The 19,236-nt window shown below is 51.0% G+C and overlaps 1 protein-coding gene across 2 annotated transcripts; it reads right to left on the bottom strand.

Moving 5' to 3' along the window:
* Window positions 1-6,868: 6,868 nt before the first annotated feature.
* Window positions 6,869-18,153, bottom strand: KCTD7 (potassium channel tetramerization domain containing 7). 2 transcript variants are annotated; one of them, XM_058681232.1, is made up of 4 exons: window positions 17,792-18,153; window positions 15,392-15,561; window positions 9,094-9,232; window positions 6,869-8,452 (listed from the first exon to the last, which is right to left on the bottom strand). In XM_058681232.1, the coding sequence occupies exons 1-4, from the start codon at window positions 17,933-17,935 to the stop codon at window positions 8,201-8,203; spliced, it is 705 nt and encodes a 234-aa protein (XP_058537215.1). In that variant the 5' UTR covers window positions 17,936-18,153; the 3' UTR covers window positions 6,869-8,200. The 2 variants fall into 2 exon arrangements, with proteins under 2 accessions (XP_058537215.1, XP_058537214.1); XM_058681231.1 differs by having other exon boundaries at window positions 6,873-8,452; window positions 9,054-9,232.
* Window positions 18,154-19,236: the final 1,083 nt, after the last annotated feature.

Below are 19,236 nucleotides of genomic sequence, written 5' to 3'. Positions count from 1 at the left end.
ATTAAAATCAGCAGTTACTTTACTGAAGATAAAAATGGTTTAAATTACTACATAGATTTTTTTTTCCTGAGGAACACAAATGATCCTAAATGCAACATGGGCAGAGTTGTGTGTATATTAGTATGTCAGAAAAGTCTCTCTTCTTCAATTCCTGCTTGGAATGGCTTAGATGCAAAGGCACACGGAGTGTTCTGGGGGAGCAGGAGCACCTGACTTCAGCTTCTTCTCTTCTGACAACAGCTATGGTTGGGAGGCTTTGGGTTTCTGCCTGGCCTTTGTTATTCCCGAGTACCTGCCTGCAGCTTGCAATGGCCTCTCTGCCATTTACAAAGCCAGAATTGCCGTATGGTCATTCTGGACCTTACCTATTATCTCACGGAGCAGCCTCTGAAGCCTAAACCTCCGCAAAGCATGCTTTGCTTCCACTATGTTCGCTTGGGCTCCTGTTGTACAGATACCACATAAAGCCTGCCTTTACCAGTGGTGGGGAATGGCTGGCCCACGGTCTGTGTAAGCCCTGAATGCCTGATCTAACTGGTTCTACACCAAGGCAACCATAGGCAGGGCTCAAAGTTCAATAAACCTATAGTGGCTAACTGAAAGTTGGAAATGTATGGCCTGCAAATGATGTTACGATATCCAAACGGCTTTTGGCAGAAAAAAAAGTTTCCCCACCACTGCTCTAGATTTTGACATATTCATGGAATTTCTTTTCTCTTTTTAAATAAAAATTCATTTGTTTGAAAGACAGAGTGACCGAGAAAGCGGGGGACAGAGAGGGCATCCTCTACCCTCTGGTTCACTCCCCGCATGGCTGCAAATTCCCCCCCGATTTTCTCCTGTATGAGTGGTAGGAGCTTGGTACTTGAGCCATCTACTGCGGCTTTCCCAGGCACACCAAACGGAGCTGGATTGGAAGTACAGCAGCCAAGACTCAAACCGCCAGCCACCCTGATATGGGCTGTTTGTTTTACAGACTATAACTTAAATCAGTGTAGCACATGCCCATCCAGGCGTTCATCATGTCTCAACTGTCAGTCGCAGGGCTGTTAGGCTGGAGGTGGAGATGCTGTGGTTTCAGTAGGGACAGTGGACACCCACAACAGGTACACATGCAGATATGGGTCTTTGGGGGTGGAATCAATTGAAGTACAGTTGGTGATCATGAGGTTACACTGATGAACTCCATATTAAAGGCATTTAGAGTGGTCGAGACATAAGAGAACTTGAAAATGTTTGTGGGAAATGAAACTGAAAGACATATTATTTTGGTGCAAGGTATTTTGCATGCAAGGGGTCTTCAAAAGGTTTATGGAAAATGTGCATTATGAAAAAATAGGCATAGGCCTGGCGCGGTACCCTAGCGGCTCAAGTCCTCACCTTGCACGTGCTGGGATCCCATAGAAAAAAATAGGCATGGATTTCAATTTTTTGCACTAAAATAGACATACCCTTTAATTCATTTTCCCACAAACTTTTTAAAGTTCTCTTTACAAAAAAAAAAAATCAAAGGGATGAAAAAGATTTCTTCAACTGGACTAAACTTGTACATTTATCTTAGTGGAGGCAAACTCCTAGTTTAGTGGTACTTTGAGGCTATAAGTCTTTGTGTGTTATGTATTTTTTTTTAAAGATTTATTTATTTTTACTGGAAAGTCAGATATACAGAGAGAGGAGGAGAGACAGAGAGGAAGATCTTCCATCTGATGATTCACTCCCCAAGTGAGCGCAACGGCCAGTGCTGTGCCGATCCAAAGCCAGGAACCAGGAACCTCTTCCAGGTCTCCCATGCGGGTGCAGGGTCCCAAGGCTTTGAGCCATCCTTGACTGCTTTTCCAGGCCACAAGCAGGGAGCTGGATGGGAAGTGGAGCTGCCGGGATTAGAACCAGCGCCCATATGGGATCCCATCACATTCAAGGCGACCATTCGCCTTTCGCACATTGAAGCCACTAGGCCACCATGCTAGGCCCTGTATGTATTTTTAAGACTTATTTGTTCATTTATGTGTTTGGATGGCTGAGTTAGGGATATAAGAAGACACAGAGGGATTTTTCCCATCTCTTCACTCCCCAGATTTCCATGACAGCCAGGTCTGAGCCAGGCTGAAGCCAGGTGTCAAGAACTCCATCCTGGTCTCCCACCTGTGTGACAGGGACCCAAGTGATTGGGCCATCTTCTGTTGCCTTCCCAGCTGCATCAACAGGGAGCTTAGATTGGTAGCTTAGCCTGTGGTCCAACAACAATGGCCCCTCTGTCTCTTGAATTCAGTAATAACTGAGAGAAACATGGATATCTCCATTCCAGACAACTACAGGGTCAGACGCCACCTGCCAGGATCACATGATACAGTGCACACATGCACACACACACTCAGATCAGGGTCCACAAAACACGAGACTCCTGCTTTGGTTTGTTGCCGGGTCAACCAGGCTGAGGCAATCAGAGCCGGCTGTAGAAGATGCGTTATGACCTTGGACCTGATGACAGGCCTCTGCTCACGGCGCATTCCTGGATGGCCCCAAGCCTTTTGGATTTTCTCCCTGTAAACAAGTCCAGTTTCAGCTTGGTACCAAGTGTTCCGAGGAGGAGGAGGACTCCTAGGATCTTTACATGATGTCACTCCTTGAGAGGAATAAACACTTGAGGAACGAAGGTCTTGGCAGTCAGGGAACTGATCTGCCTTGTTCCCAGGCCTGCTCTTGTTCTCTCTCTCTCTCTCTCTCTCTCTCTCTCTTTCTGTGAGTGTGTGTGTGCGCACGTGTGGCAAGCATATTTTGAAAGAGGAAGCAAAAGTCTGGCCATCAGATCTACTAGATAATAACCAAGACTCATGATTTTATGGTAACAGTTTTCCCTTGCATCCAGGGTTCATCTAAGGAAGAATGAGGTTGCCTGACTCGCAGCTGGTACAATCATGGTGGAGATGCCTGGAGAAGAAAAGCATATTGATTACACGTGCTCGGAACAAGAATGACTTGCACTAGTGTCCTGTTCACGTACATTTTAATCAGAGGTTAGAAATAAACCTTAAAGCTGCATTTTAGATGGGCCAGTGCGGTAGCCTAGTGGCTAAAGTCCTTTCCTTGCACATGCTGGGATCCCATATGGATGCTGGTTCGTGCCCCAGCGGCCCCACTTCCCATCCAGCTCCCTGCTTGTGGCCTGGGAAAGCAGTCGAGCACGGCCCAAAGCCTTGGGACCCTGCACCCGCGTGGGAGACCCGGAAGAAGCTCCCGGCTCCTGACTTCAGACTGGTGCAGCTCCGGCCTCTGTGGCCACTTGGGGAGTGAATCATCGGATGGAGGATCTTCCTCTCTGTCTCTCTTGCTCTCTGTATATCTGACTTTCCAATAAAAACAAATCTCATAAAAACAAAACAAAACACAGGGAAAACCCATTTTGGATGACTGAAATGAAGCTATAGTATGTGATAAGAAAACACAAAAAAGGATGAATGAACGACTAGAACATTAAAGGTAAGTAAAGGATCGTGCTCTAAGTTCAAGCAATCAGAATTACAAGCTAAGCCAGCAAGGTTATCGTCACAAAGACAGGGCAGACACCTGGAGTCCAAGGGCGGGGGCCCCAGGTCAGGCACACGAAGTCCCCAAGCTCAGGAGCCTCAGGCCACCGTTCCTCTCGGATGGATATCAGGCGCTCCTTCAGGAGCCCTGCGGCTTGCACATCTTCCCACGTGGCCACGTTGTGCCAGGCTGGGCGGTGCAGGCAGGGCTGAGGGCTCTCCCAGGTCATCCCGCCAGACCCAGCGCCCCGTTCAGGGACTGTCTTCACCTGCTGTAGCATCCTCCTCACAGCGCCCCGTGGGCGGGGCCCTTTTCCTGAGAGGACATGCTCCCCTCACTAATACAGTCAGTCAACTGGGGGCCCCATCTATCTTCTTAACAGCCGGAAGCTCCTGAGGGAGGCTTTCTAAGCCACCTTTCCAGAGCATCCACTTCTCTCACGTCTTCTTAGGTCAGGCCAAGGGAAGCCCTGAGCCAGGTGAGGGGAGGGCCTGGAGCCGCCTGGGGGAAAGAAGGGCCGTGTCACTCATCTGCGCATGCTCCTGCGGAATGGTCTCCTCTCCGAGGTTGTGTCCTCTGCTACTGGCAGTATGCTGCTACCAGGGAAGCTTGTGCTCTGTCATCTGCTTCAAAATCCAAACGATGACAGATGTGAGGGAAGCCCCTAGGTGGTGGCTGTGCGGCTCCTCAGCACTTCAGCACCCACTTCTCTGGCTTCGTCTGTGACGGGGCTCCAGGGCATACCTTGGTGAGAAGGGCAACCTAGCTCTGTTTTGCTCTGGGATGTGTAGAAGTCCCTGAGGCTCCCACATATGTTTAGAGCCCCAACTCTCCCTCTTGAAAGACAAGTGCAGACTGGACAGCAGGGATTGCCTGTGCCATTCCTGGGCATGGCGGGAGCTATGCAAGCGAGGACAATGCAGCTGGGGACTCTCCTTCCCTCAGGGGAACTCTGAGCAGAGCAGGACAGGACTGTGTGCCCAGGCTGGGCAGGAGGACACACTCCTACCTAGGACAGAGACAAGGCTGGGGCAACTCCACCGGAGCCTTGGTAGGTTCAAGGTCAAGTCAGGGCAGGAGCTCGGCTCCCTGTCTCGGGGAGCAACCTGTTTGGTTCAGTGCAGCAGAAATTGGGACCTATTTGCTGACCAAACCCAAGGCAGGGAAGGGATGAGCGCAAGTCTCTCACAAGGAAAGCCAGGCAGCCTCATTCTGGTTCTTGACTTTAATGCCATGTGAGAATGTGGAAGCACCTACAGATAGGTACATGAACGAACACAGGAAGGTTATGCTGCATACAAACCCACAGCATCCAGAGGAAGACTGTGGACCCGGCGGGCTCTGCCACTCCACAATCGGCTGCCTGTCCCTGCACCCAATCTTTGCTCCTACCTCCCGAAACCCTCTGCCAACCCGCCCCTCCCCAACTTAACATATATAAATATATTCACATATATACTTCACCCAGAATTCTAAAACCCAGCTTTTTTTTTTCCCTCTCCTGCCCCATCCCCAACTCTCCAGTCTCCGGTAAGAAAGGCCGCTCTTCTAAGGACCTTGAGACAGGCACCTTCATGTAAGAGCCCTGGGGAAGTGGACAGAGTATGCAAGAAGGTGGTATCCATGACTCTTACTGGCCTCAAAATGCTTGGAGTGAGTAGTCTTTGCTTTGCTCTTGTTTGATGGAATCTCTTTGGGCCTCAGCTCAGATCAAAGTCACATTGAAGCTCAACCTACTCCCTGTCTTGCAAATGTCTGTTTCCTGGTCCCCTAGAGAGCAGCCATAATGAGATGCCATCACCTCATCATCTGAGGTATGAGGTTCACACAGCTTCTAGAATATTCTAAGCTCCCAGAGAAAGCTAAGAGGAGAAACTTTCGGAGTATGGCGAACTGTTCTCTGCATGGGAAGCCTGGTGAATGAACACAGCAGAGGTAGAGTGGGGTGGTGATGACTCCTTTCTTCTATTTAGGGCATTGCCAGAATCCCTCTCCCTGGGAAGTCATGTGTTGTGGTGTGGTTTTATTTCACCTGTGTGTGTGTGTGTGATCATCAGATCTCTTATTGTTGTTGTTGTTGTTATTGGAGATTTTGGCTAGCGTTGAGCCACAAGGTCCCATCTCCTGGAACTTTCACCTTCCCAACCAGGCAGCGTGGTCCCTAAGAAGAAAGGTGCCCAAAGCTAAACAAAAGGTTCCAAGGCAGGGCCTTCAGTTCAACTCATAGATAACTCCTGGCCTGTGTCAGAACAAGTTGGATCTGGTTCCTTGTCGAGATAAGAGGGATCTATGAACACACAAGGATTCCATTTTCATCAGGGAGAAGCTTTCATCCTATGGAACCTCCTTCAGAAGATAGCCCTTTGCATGCTGCAGGCCTAGCCTGTTTGGAGCTGGAAAAGGATCACCCTGGGAAAAATGATGAATGCAGGGGTGACCTCTTTGTTTGGAGAACATTACCACAAACCACCTTACCATTTCCATTCTGCAGAGGCTCCTCATCACACAATGGCTCTCGAGAGGGCATTCTGCAGTGGTTCCTCTTAGAGGGCGTTGTTCCACTTCCTTAGGGACAGTCCTCAGCTGCCCTCTCTGACTCCCTCCTGGCCCCTTGTCTCCCGACCATGGAGAAGAGAGCACCATAAGGAAAACCCAGGGGAGCAGAGAAACGTGGCATCTCTAACTCTGAGCAAGAGCAAGCCAGTGCCTGTGTTTAAGCAAACTTGCAAACATGTTTCTCTTTGTCCTGTAGGGACAGATTCAGTCATCAAGAACTGTGCTACCCTGCAGTGAGATGGAAAGGAGATGGGACCAAGGCCAGATTACTCAAAGAACTGGGTCTCATTACCTCTCCTTGCCTCGGATTCCTCTTGAATAGCCTCACTAGGCCATGAGAACGTGTATCAGGCAGCAGGTGGCACCAATTGAAGCAACGTAAACCCAAGGCTAACATCAGAGCAGGGACACCGGTGCTCCTGAAAATAAACCATCCAACTCTGCAAGAAAACTGGAGACAGACCACGTATCTTGGAACAGGTACTATGGCCCCTTCCTCTTGGACCTGTTTCCACCTCTGTCCTGCTCTCATGAGGCTGCTGTGGGAGGGGTCAGGCCATGTCCTGGAATCTCTCTTTCCATCCAGGGGTCCATGAGGCCACTGCTCTCCAGCCAAGGTCCCACAGCTAGGCCTTGTCCTCTTCAGAAGGACAGAGCTGCATTAAGCCTCTTCTTGCCCCATAAGATTGAGACCAGTGACATTGTCTTTATCAAGTTCTTTACATATAAAAACAAACAAGCAAAGAGCAAAACAAAACAAAAAACAAACAAACAAAAAAACACCTTCGAGAACCCTTTGGGAGCAGTCAAGTTCAGTTACAATTACAGAAGGCAGTTCTTAAATGCAGCATGGAACAGCAGCATGCTGTCTAACAGTTCCTCTACACGCAGGCCCATAGCCTGACAAACTGCCTTGGGCTGCAGATACAGCGGCAAAGACATAAGCATCGTTGTGCAATTTTCTCTCTCTCCGAAGTGGGTGGGGTGGAGGGGGAGGACAGGTAAAACACACAGACCTTTGCTGCTGTCTCCCTAGGGACAGTCTTGCCCTCACTTCCTGGGGACACACTGACTTCCATGAAGACAAAGTTTGCAGGGTTAACACACCCGGGCTTCACAAGGCAGGGAAGGGTTCCTTCCCATGAGGCTCACCACAGACTGGATCCTAACACATGAGACGGTAGCTCTGGAGGCGCTCTGTGCCTCTCCAAAGAGAACAGAAAGTCCGGGCATCTTGCCTGCTGGACTTGGGGGAGTCTTTGAAAAGGAGTCCGTGGGAGCTAGAACTGGTGTCCCAGCCCTGGGAGCAGCTAACTCTGCAAGCAAGGGAGCCGGACAGGAGGGAGGAGAAGCTGAGGCCCTGAGGGCTGTAAACATTGTGGTTTGCTAAGGCCAATCTGGTACATGGCTTTGGCAACTACGCTGGAGTCTCCAGAAGGGTGAAGAATGTGTTCTAGAAGGAAAAGAAGTCTGACCACATCCTAACACAACGAACACAGGGAATTAACATTAAGGGGATGGGCCTGCACTGGGAGAGAAGATGCTATTTATGCTTCAGTGGGGGGAGTGTGGGGGGCTTCTGGGGTGACATGCCCCCCAGTCATGTTGCACATTTGTCCCACCAGAGGGAATGCTGACGTGTACATCAGTTTGTGGCTCTAGAAAGGACAGAAAGTCTCTTACAAGCTCAAGAAGGTGACGAAATCGCTCTGGACTTCCTGGCCAAGACCTGCCCACACTCCATTGGCCTCGAATAAAGCTTCCAAGCCTCAAGGGAAGGCCAGGTGAGCGCAGGCCCCAAGCCTCCTGTGGGCTATGAGCCCTGGGCAGGATCTGAGGTGCGACCACGGTGGCTGGAGCTGTTCCTCTGTCCCCTTGGAGCCGTGTCCCGGGGCTCGGTCCTTGCCTCAACAGGTTCCGGGTCAGTGGGCAACCGCTCCAGGCATCTCCATCCCAGAGCCACCGAGAGGGATTCTGCAGCCTCCCAAGGCTACTCACCACCACGTGATCTTAAACTCATAGATGGGGCGCTTGCAGTAGTAGTGGTTGACGAGGTGTTTGTCGCACACCCCAATGCACTGATGGTCCACAGTGAGACCCTGGGCCGAGAGGTCTGTGACTAGGCAATGCAGCAGGTCGTACACATCCGCCACAGCCTCCCAGGGCCCAAATGATACATCCACTTCGCAGTGATGCTCAAAGAGCTGCCCGTCACTCTCACTCCGCTCAAAGCGCAGCGAGTTGAGCAACGGACACTCGTAAGGGGTGATGGGCATCTCCTCCTTGAAGACACAGACCTTGAGTTTGGCAAAGCGGGCCTTTCGCTGTACTGCCCGCAGCCGGGCAATCTCCACAATCCGCTCCAGGTGATCTATGTGGGAGCAAACACAGGGCACTGGTCAGTGGGGTGGGAAATGGCACAGGACAATCCTCAGGAGCTGACACTGTGGCGTGGTATGTGGGTAAAGCTGTCCCTTGTGACATTAGCATCCCATATACGTACTGGTTCGAGTCCTGGCTGCTCTACTTATGATCCAGCTCCCTGCTTGTGGCCCGGGGAAGCAATGGAGAAAGACCTGTGTGCTTGGGCCCCTACACCCTTGTGGGAGACCCCGAGGAAGCTCCTGGTTCTTGCCTCTGGCTTGGTCCAGCCCTGGTCATTGCTTCTGCTTGCAGATTGAACCAGTGGGAACAAGGTCTCTCTCGGTCTCTCTCTCTCTCACTGTGACTCTGTGTTTCAAGTGCATAAATAAATCTTACAAATGCTTCGACTTGCTGATCATCATGAGCACAGTGGGACACCTCAACCCACAGCCTCCTGATGTGACTAGGAGGCAGGTGTTCTCTCCCACCTCGGGTGACCTGAATGAACCTTGAGCCCATCTGGTCTGGTCTTAGCACTACAGGTGCCTCGTGCCTGCCCCGTGTCCTCCCAGAATTCCACCAGCTGTCCGGGGCTGCTGACCCCTCACCTTTGTAATAGGGCATGAGTCCCAGAAACGCCTGGCGCACCTTCTCACCCTTCAGCGGTTGCATGTTTTCAAGCTGCTCCAGCAGGGGCCCGATGGCATAGTACTGGGCCTCCTTGTGCACAGCCCGCACCCGCTCCCGGGGAGGCAGGTCCCCCGAGCGCAGGAAGTTAAGCACATCTCTGGGTAGGAAGGAGAAGAGAGAGAGTGAGGAGGAACAAATGGATGTGAGATGTGCCAGGGCTGTGACAGCGCAGAATCTGGAACTCAATGACCAGCTGTATAATCTCAAGCAAATGAACCTGACCATTCTGTCTTAGAGTTCACGTATCCCGCTTGCAATGCCAGCATCCCTTGTGGAAGGCTGGTTTGAGTGCCAGCCGCTCTGCTTCAGCTCTCACTTCCTGCTAATGAGCCTGAGAAAGCAGCAGACAATGGCTCAAGTATTTGGGGCTCCTCTCATTTACACAGGAGGCCTAGATGGAGTTCTGGGCTCCTGGCTTCAGCTTGGCCCAGGCCTGGCTGCTGTGGCTATTTCAGGAATGAACCAGTAGACAGAAGATGTCTCTCTCTCATATCTTCTCTCTCTGCTGCTCTGCCTTTCAAATAAATAGAGTGCTGAGAAATACTCAGCACAGAGTAAACCCTTAATGTGTTGCTAGATGCTACAATCAGTATAATTATTATTTGGTATAATATTAGATGTTATGGTTATTCACTACTTACAACAAAAAGATGTTATAACTTAGAATATGTAATTGAGTTGTTATTAATATTCAATAAATATACCAATCTTAACCCTACAGCTCAATTATTTTAAGTACAAATTACCCACACAACCACCACCTAATTAACTAGAGAAAACTTTGGGGTTGGTACTCTGGTGTAATAGGCTAAGCATCCCATATATAGGCACCAACTTAAGCCCTGGCTATGCCACTTCTGATTTAACTCCCTGCTTACAGCCTGAGGAAGCAGTGGAGGATGGCTCAAATGCTTGAGCCCCTGCACTCATGTGGGAGACCCAGAAGAAACTTTAGACTCTTGGCTTCAGATTGGCCTAGCTCCACCAGTTGCTGCCATTTGAGTGTCTCCTTCTCTCTGCTTTTCAAATAAAATCTCTCTTAAAAAAAAAAAAAAAGATATACAGGGCTCAGCACAAGGACTCAGTGGCTCAATCCTCTCCTTGAATGCACCAGGACCCTATATGGATGCCAGTTCATGTCCCAGCTGTTCCACTTCCCTTCCAGCTCCTTGCTTATAGCCTGGGAAAGCAGTAGAAGATGGTCCAAAACCTTGGGATCCTGCACCCCCATGGGAGACCTGGAAGAAACTCCTGACTTCGGATCAGCTCAGATCTGGACGTTGTAGCCACTTGGGGAGTGAACCGGTGGATTGAAGATCTTTCTGTCTATCCTTCTCTCTGCAAATCTGCCTTTCTAATAAAAATAAATACATCTTTAAAAAAAGGATATAGAATATTTCCATCTACTTTTGAAGATAGGGTTTGAAGAACATGTTTGTTATTTATTTATTTACTTATTTCTATGAAAGGCAGAGTAACAGAGAGCGAGAGAAGAGCAAGATCTTCCATCTACTCCTTCCCGCTCCCAAAGCCTCTAGGAGCTTGAGTTGGGCCAGGAATTCCATCGGAGTTCCCCATGGGGGAAGCAGGAGTCAAAATATTCATCTGCTCGCTTCCCAGGCATATTAGCAGGGAATTGGAAGTAGAACCACTGCAGCTCAAGCTGATGCTCTAACCTGAGATGCGGCATTTAACTGGCAGTAACACAGTACCATTTCTCTACCCCACCCCCCATTTTTATCTCTTTCAGGTTTCCTTCAGCCCCTGCCAGGCAACTCCTTAAGAGACAGCTGCTCCACCTTCTCCTTCTGTCAGCAGCCATTAGCTGTGCCTTCACTTGAAATTCACATCCAAGGGATGCTTCAGAACGCGTGCGTGGTGTGGCATTCAAGGATCACATGTGCTTTTCCATGAATCTTTGGAAGCTCCTTAAAACAGAATCACAGAGCGTGTTCTTGCATATGGCTTCTTTTTGTCAGCAGAATATTTTCAAGATTCACCTAATGGTATGTGTGGAACAATACTTCCTGTTTCTGATTTGGCATAGAAACAGCAGACGGTTGTGTGAACAGATTATCATTTACATTCCCGCTCCCCTGTCGGTGGACACCGTGGTTGCTCCCAGTGTAGGGCAAGGCCTTCTGCAGATACAAGGACAATCTCCGTTGGGTAAACGCCAGGCATAGTGTTTTCACGCTCTGAGGAAGCGCATGATGAACAGAGGGGCTGCAGCTGTTACACTCCCACCAGCCATGTGTTAAGAGGTTTGAGTTGTTTCACATTCTAGGCTGCTATGGTTCGAATCCAGCCCCTGCAGGGTTTACAGCTGACAAGATTGATCCCAAATCTGGCCATGGGAGGAGGTTATGGAACCTTTAAGAGGTGAGACTGGTGGGAAGTCATCGAGCTACTAGAGTTGCCCTCTAATAGGATTAAGACGGTTCTCCTGGGCGCTCCCCCATTTCAGCTCTCACGAGAGCAACCGCTACGAGGGAGCCCCTTTTCTCCGAGAGGCTGTTTGGTTTCATGTTCTGCCATGTGATGTTTGGATCACCCCCACGTCTGCCACGATGCTAGCTGCTCACCAGACACCCAGCCAATGGGGCTGGTTGATTCTGAACTTTCAGTCTCTAAAACTGTGGGCTAGGTAAGCCTCTTACCTTTACAAGTGATCTTGACTGAGTTATTCTATAACCGTAACAAAAACCAAATTAATGCACTAACCCCTAGTGTTTAAACAAATTGCTTCTAAGACCGAATAAAATCATACATGGCTGGTGTTGTGATGGAGTGCATTAAACGATCAGCTTCTACACCAGCATCCCATGTGAGCACTGGTTCGAATCCTGGTCGTCTACTCCTTGCTAATGTGCCTGGAAAATCAGTGGAAGAAGGCTCAAATACTTGGGTCCCTGTCACCTATGGGGAACACCTGGATGAAGCTCCAGGCTCCCAGCTTCAGCCTGGCACAGTCTTGGTCGTTACAGCCATTTGGAAGGTGAGCAGCAGATGGAAGCTCTCTGCCTGCCTTCTCTGTAACTCTGCCTTTCAAAGAAATCTTGTACAAATAAATAAATAAACTACAAATCGAGTTTCTTCTAATTGCCCATTTAGAGTTTTTAGTGCTAAGAGTAATCGGATCCATCACAGTAGGTATGGGAAGAGGGTAAATAAACCCTGGATAAAACTGTTACCTCACCAGTGGACATCCAGAGTATTAGTATGTATCAGCTGATATTGTTGTGTTAGTCCATTTAACCTTTCAGTAACACTGAGGCGGGCACTAGCTCATCTCCATTTTATAGATGAGGCTCAAGTGGGGTCCAGATAGGCTCAGGAATAGCCTTCAGTTACAGCAGCTAGAATCTTATCTCCAGGGGTGGTTCACTGTAAATGCACATCCACAATGGCCCACACATCAGACCACAGCACGGTACACTGAATGTAGTCGGGATTTGCTCCAGATGGGGACCCAAGCAGCCTCCATGGGGGTGCAGGGAGAATATGAGTGGAACCAACCAAAAATGATATATCCCAGAAAGTGCCAGGAACCCTATCTTACAGGAGTTGTTCAACATCACCTGCCGCTGAGGAATCCTGGGCCACTGCGGTTGAACAGCCCAATCACAAATGGCACCACCTCCTGCTTTCTGCCAGAGGCCCAGGTGCCCACCTGGGCACAGCACATCAGCTTCAAGTCAAATCCTGCCCTGCTTCTAAAATTGGTCCTCCGGGATCCTCAGTGAACCCGGGTGAGCTCTGAAAAACACAACCCTGGGGCCAGGCCCCACTCTGAGCGCTGCCAGCTGGGGCCAGCACTTTCCTCCCCAAACAGCTTGCAAACAAAAATCTTTTTATAGTTCTGCCAAGCTATGTCACACTTTGTTTTCTCAGCACTGGAGGCAGCTGACAATCCACTGGGGAAACCCAGATGCTTCGGAAACAAATAATTTGCCCCGAAGCTCCTTTCTGAGGATCAAAGTGACCCTTCCCAGAGCTGAAGGTCAGTGCAGACATGGAGTGATTTGAGAGTTTCTGCCTTCTTGGTCATTTGGTTCAAAGTCAAGGTCATGTCAGTTCTCCATGTATCTCTGAAGTTAGATTGAAAGAGGAGAAAAGTTCTGGCCATATACGAGAATAATTCGAAAAATTTGTGGGAAATGGAATTTAAAGGTAAGTTCATTTTAATGCAAAAAAAAATTGTTTTAAAATCAGGTATTTGAGAGATATTTAAAAAGTTGATGAAAAACGTCAATGTCCCACGGCAGGGACCCTGGGATGGGTGGGAGGCTGGGTAGGGTTTCTCTCTTTATTGGCCCCCTCCCCCCAGATACAGAAAAAAAAAACAATAATGTGGAAACAATGGTCTTACCCACTTTCCTGTAGCCCTTGGCCCTTTGTGCCCTAATCAATATGTAGATTATCAAAATAAAATAATTTTTAAAAAAGAAGAAACAGTCAATGGCATCAAATCTTTTTGGAATAAAAATAAATGTATCTTTTAACTCCATTTCCTATGAATTTTCTGAAGTCACCTAGCGCTCTGAGAGGTACCTAGCCTGGGGTCCAAGTCTCTAACCTTCAGTAATAGGTCTGCAAAACAGCTGTAAATATTTTTCATTTCACAAACAAGGAAACTGAGCTACAAAGTCTATAAATTTCATGTGATGTTGTCAGACACCTGAACTTGAGAAGGTCTCTCTGTTTTAAAGATTGGGTTGCTGGACGTATTAATGTTAAAATGATAATAACAATAGGAGCTTCCTTTTTTTTTTTTTCTTAGAATTTTACTTATTTGAAGACAAAGTGACACAGAATGAGAAACAGAAATATCCTCCACCTGCTGGTTCACTCCCCAAATGGCTGCAATGCCAGTGCTGGGCCAGGCTGAAGCCAGGAGCCTGGAGCTCCATCCAGGTCTTCCACATGGGTAGCAGGGGCCCAAGCACTTGTGTATCTTTGGCTGCCTTCCCAGGAGCACAGGCAGGGAGCTGGATGTGGACCAGTGCTGGGGCAGCTGGGAATTGAATCAGTGCTCCTCTGCTGAATGCCAGCCTTGTGGGCAGAGCATCACACACCACCAGCCCTTGTTGTGTTATTTTCAAAGACTGGGAGAAGCTGGGAAGCTACCGCCATACACCGACGCCAGGCTCTGGGGTCTGGATCCGAAGGTGTCCCTGGAGAAGCTGTCTCAGGTTTCCCTGCCTCGGTTGACATCACCTCTATTCCTGTCCACACAGAAGACAACTTCCCAGGTCTGAGACTCAGACATTGCATCACACCTGACCTGTGTGTGACATCCGCAATGTCTCTGGCTGCCCGTATTTTCTCTGGCAAAGAAATCAAGAATTCCAATTCAATTCAAAAAGCATACTCATTCATTTCAACCAATAAGTCACTTCTTCTTCGACATACTATGCCAGATTGGTTAGCTAACAGTATGGGCATGCCCCAAAGGCCTGCGTATTAAAGCTCTGGTCCTCAAACTCTCATGTTAATGGATTTAATGGCCACTGGATTAAGGGTGGATACTTGATACAATTATGGTACAATGATGTTATCCAGAGAGAACACTCTTCAGGCTGCTGGGAGCTGCATTTAGAAGGCGGTTCTCATACAAGGGTGAATGCTCTAAGCTGACTTCGGCTGAGCGTCTCTCTGACTTCCTGGTTTGGGGTGGAATCATCTGCCTGCATTCCTCTGAGCTCATCAGACCCCTCAAGCAAATGGGCCGCCTGATCTTAGACCGTGAAACCTCCAAAACTGACCAAAAATGTGCTTTCCTCCTTCCTAAATAACTCTTCTCGGGTATTTTCTATTTTATTATTATTTTTTTTTAAAGACATACGCATTTATCCAAAAGGTAGAGTGACAGAGAGAGGGAGAGGCAGAGTGAGAGATCTTCCACCCTTTGCTTTACTCCCCAGTGAGTTACAATAGCCGAGGCTGGGTCAGAATGAAGTTAGGAACACGGATGGTGGGAACTCGAGGACTTGGGCCAACATTCACGTCCCCCTCCCCCTCCCCCTCCCCCCCAGTGCATCAGCAGGGAGCTGGATCTGAAGCACAGAGCATCTGGGGCTTGAACCAGGCCCTCCCATACAACATGAGGGTGTTCCGTGTAGCGGCTTCACCTGCTGCACCACAATGCCTGTCCCAAAAAGCTGATTTAATGCAATGCCCAGGGTCCAGCCACACAAGCCTGGGCTATTCACCTGCTAGGACTACCCAGCTAACCGGAGAAGGAAAGACATACCCGAAGTGTGTGCCATCTCGGTCGATGAAGTACCGGCCCTCGGAGTCCGTGGGGATGTAATGCCGCCCGCTGAACATGGCCGCCAGCATGGTATCTTCGTAGCGACGCAGGGTGGACAGGCGTGTGGTGAAGTGGGCCCCTCCAATGTTAAGGGGCACGACCTCGGGAAACTGCAAGGGACCCATCGGGGCTCTCAGGCAAGGGAACCGGGACTGCCCCCACTTCAAACCTCCTGGGTGGGACAGGTACCACATCTGTCCACTTAGGGGTGTGTCTCAACACTCTCCTCTTCCTTGTCTCACACAAGCCATGCTCACACCTTCAGTGTCCTCCTCCCTCTACGTCATGAACTTTCTTTGTCTTCTTCGCCCCAAATGTCCTTACCACTCTTCTCCCACGTTCTATTGGGAAAACAACGCTGCTCCGGGTGCCAGCACAGACGGTTCACTATGTGAGGCCGCCTGGCTGACATGATCTGCAGTCCCATCTCTTTGATGCCCATGGAGGTCAGCGGCATCCACCCTCACTGAACACTTCCAGTACCCTACCTCTGTCCACACATCTGCTCTGTCTCCCCTCCACTGTCCCCCTCCCGGTAGAGCTGACCCCACCCTCCTCCATCACAACTTCACCAAATGCCACACCTACTTGATGGCAGAGCCTAGCTTAAACTGCTGCCAATGACTTCCTTCCCAGGAGGCCACAGGCTTCCCAATCACATGGGCTTGGCAGCTGCCCTCGCCTCCTCTCTCTCACATCTCCTCTCCTGTTTAACCTGCAGGACAGAGGCCCCAGCCCCAGTGAGCTTCTGGAAGCAAAGGGGCTCCATGAAGCAAATCACAGCCCAGGCCTGGAAGCTCCAGGTTCCCTCTCAAAAGCTGAAGCAATTGTTCCTGTTTCAATAGCATTCATCACGTGTGGTTTCCATCAAACTGCAAAAAAAAAAAAAAAGCCACCAAGCCAGTCCTCCCTAATTTTCCCAGACTTCCTCCAGGTCAACGAACATCTTAGCCCAGTGCATTCTTCGGAATATTACGGCAGGTCTATGACTCCGGAACTGGATGGTCCCTTTCCCCACGCATACACCCTTTTGTGAGATAAGGGAAGAGACCAACATGTGACTTGAGGCTCACCAAGGGCCTGGCTCTTGCTAACCACCCTAACCACGACAAACTCACTGAATGCAAGAAAGCAAAGGCATGTTGCACCCCCAGCGCAGGGAAGGCCTTCTACCTAACCTACAGGTCCTCTCCAGCCACTTGAGGCACAGCCCGAGACTCCAATATGGTGGAAAGAAAATGGTATCATTTCTCACTGATGGACTCTTTAACCACTGTCTTCCAAAGACATTTTGCAGAAACCCAAGTGTCCGCATGAAAGACAAGAAGACTCAAGCAGAGTGGGGACAAGTAACTGCAAACAGTTTAGGGAGCTCATAGCAACGCCGTCACTGGGGGGTGGGGCTGAGCAGTTGGCACCAGAGCCACAGTCGGCCACCTCCGGGCCTCGTTTCCTTTCCCTCAAACCACACTATTGCCCCAATGACTACAAACAAAAAGAAGAAGGAAAAAAAAAAAAAAGAATAGCACTACTGTGTCTCTAAATGGCTCTTTTTTTCCCCCGAGCTGCAGTCAGTCTGTGTCTAGAATTTTACCCATTCTCACAAGTGCCCCATGGTGGTGTGGGTATCCAGGGCTCCGGGCACCAACAGAACGCTATCCGCGTGCCCCCGGGATTCTCACTCCATTGGCTCCCACCTGGGGCACTACCTTAGTCCCTTCCTCCTCGTCTCCATCTTCAGTGTCTACCTGCCCTTCTTCTCTGCAGGGTCGTTTCAACCGGGAGCATGCTGGGCACCCAGACCAAGCCCAGGCGCACCCAGCCAGTGCATCAGAGCCCAGCGGCCAGGAGGGCAGGGCCCTGGGCTGTGGACACAGCTCCCACCCACCTGGCTTCTTAAGGGCAGACAGTTCCGTGTCCCACTTTCCTGGACTGCTAGAGGGCCAGTATGGGCAATGACCAAAGCCTCTCTTTTTGAAGTCTCCAGAAGACACCATCACTTCTTGGGGCTCCAGGACCATCACCTCTTGGGGCTTCAGGGTCCCCCTTGCGCAGCCTGCCCTCCCTCGGCTGGTTAGGAGAGATGGGACATAGGGATGGGGACATTCAAGCCTCACAGGGGGTGAACATGGAAGGGGAGGGGCTTGGGGGACCACGAGCCCTCTGAGATGGGGAAGACACACCTGGGCGGTCAGGAGGGGAGGGAGTAGGCGGGGCAGCATAGCCGCGCCCCGAAATCCAGCCCAGCGCGGCTCACCTTCCAAGGTCAGCTCTGCCCTGCAACCCGCTCCTCCTCGCGCCGGCCCCCCTCACCCATCCACGCTCCCCTCTGCCGGGTACCTCCTGGGGCAGCAGGGGCAGCGCGTGACCCGCCTGCGTGGCCGTCGGGGTGGCCGGTTCCAGAAAGTCGTCCTCGGCGTCGGAGCTGGACATGGCACCGTCCGGGCGACGGCTGTCTGGCTCCTGCCCCGTGACTACCACCATCCCTCTGGCTCTGGGTAGTGGGCGCGGCTTCGGGCGGGCGGGCGGCCGGGCAGGCGGGCGGCGGTGCCGGGCACTTAGCGCCGCGCAGCGCCTGGCATGACGCGGCCGGCGGGGCCGGGTGGCAGCCAGCGGGCCGGGGCAAGGGGGGCGGCGGCAGTTCCCTCCAACGCCTGCTGGCTCTCCGACCACCGCGCAGACCACAGGGCCGCTGGCCTCACCGGGCCTCCCTCCCGCTATTGGCCGAGCTCTCGTTGGCTCCGCCTTGATCGGCAGGGGACTCGCCCAGTCGCAGGGCGGGCACGCGCGCACGGCCGGCGCCTGAGTGGCCAGGCGCGCGTGTGGACCGCCGGGGGCGCACTGCCGCCCCTCCTAGCGGCGCCGCCGGCTTGGCGTGAGGACCAGGCTCCCGAAAAAGGGCTGCCGACTGGCTAACTGGTTCGTCTCTCCTAGATGCAGGGCCTGGGCAGCTGCTCCGGGAGGATGTGGCGGGAGGAGGAAGGGTTGAGGTCAGTCACTGAGGTTGCCACAGTGGTTGGCCCTCCTCAAGCCACAAGGGCAGAGTGTGCGCTTCCATTTTTTTTTTCTCCCATTGACTCAGGCAGGAATTCGGGAGGAAAGAAATAAATGGAACCGTGGAGTTCAATGAATAAGGACAGTGACTGCCCACTGTGACAGCCCCAGGATATGCAAAATGGCGACAGGCCCTTCCCGCTGAGCCGACACAGATGGTGTGTACCCCCTGTTGGGGGTGGGAAGAGAAGCTGTCAGGGGCTGAGTCCCCCTCCTGGGGATCAGGGATTTCCACGCCCAGTTCATCGTCTGGTTGGCAGGCTCGAGCGATGAGACAGCTTGAAGGAGGTCAGCCATGAGCTGGTGGCATTTACCGTGATGGGCAGGGCCCGCTCCTAACTGAGGTCACTGCCTCTCCAACTGGAGTTGTATAAAAATCGCTAGCTGAAGAGATCTTTGTTGGAACAGAGATTCCACCCGGAGAGAATCTGACTCACTTGGGAGGAAGCCCTGGAGTTTGAATTCCTAAAGCCACATACCTGTCCCCTGCCATTCCTCAGACCCATGCTCTTAGGCGCCAGGAGTAGCACTGCCCCAAAGGCCCCATGGAAGGTGCTGTAAGCCTTCCTCCAAGATGCCTTGTTGAGTCACTCCTTGTTGGGAAAACTCGCATCGCAAGTTGCTTGGGTTGGAGTCCCGTCCTCGCTCCTGGTCCAGCTTCCTGCGCCTGCGCTTGCGCAATCTGAAAGGCAGGTGAGGGCTTAAGTACTTGGCTGCCTGCCTCCCGTGTG

This window comes from Ochotona princeps, chromosome 24 (assembly GCF_030435755.1).
Source record: "Ochotona princeps isolate mOchPri1 chromosome 24, mOchPri1.hap1, whole genome shotgun sequence".
Classification (NCBI taxonomy): domain Eukaryota; kingdom Metazoa; phylum Chordata; class Mammalia; order Lagomorpha; family Ochotonidae; genus Ochotona; species Ochotona princeps.
The sequence above is the reverse complement of the archived record's forward strand: the minus strand, read 5'-3'. Positions and strand labels throughout refer to the sequence as shown.

Coding starts and splice junctions, on each gene's coding strand:
- KCTD7 (XM_058681231.1), bottom strand. CDS start 17,935: ATGGTGGTAGTCACGGGGCAGGAGCCAGACAGCCGTCGCCCGGACGGT. Junction 15,562..17,791: donor TGCCCCTGCTGCCCCAGGAG/GTACCCGGCAGA, acceptor GGTCCCTTGCAG/TTTCCCGAGGTCGTGCCCCT. Junction 8,453..9,053: donor ACTCATGCCCTATTACAAAG/GTGAGGGGTCAG, acceptor GCTCCCACATAG/ATCACCTGGAGCGGATTGTG.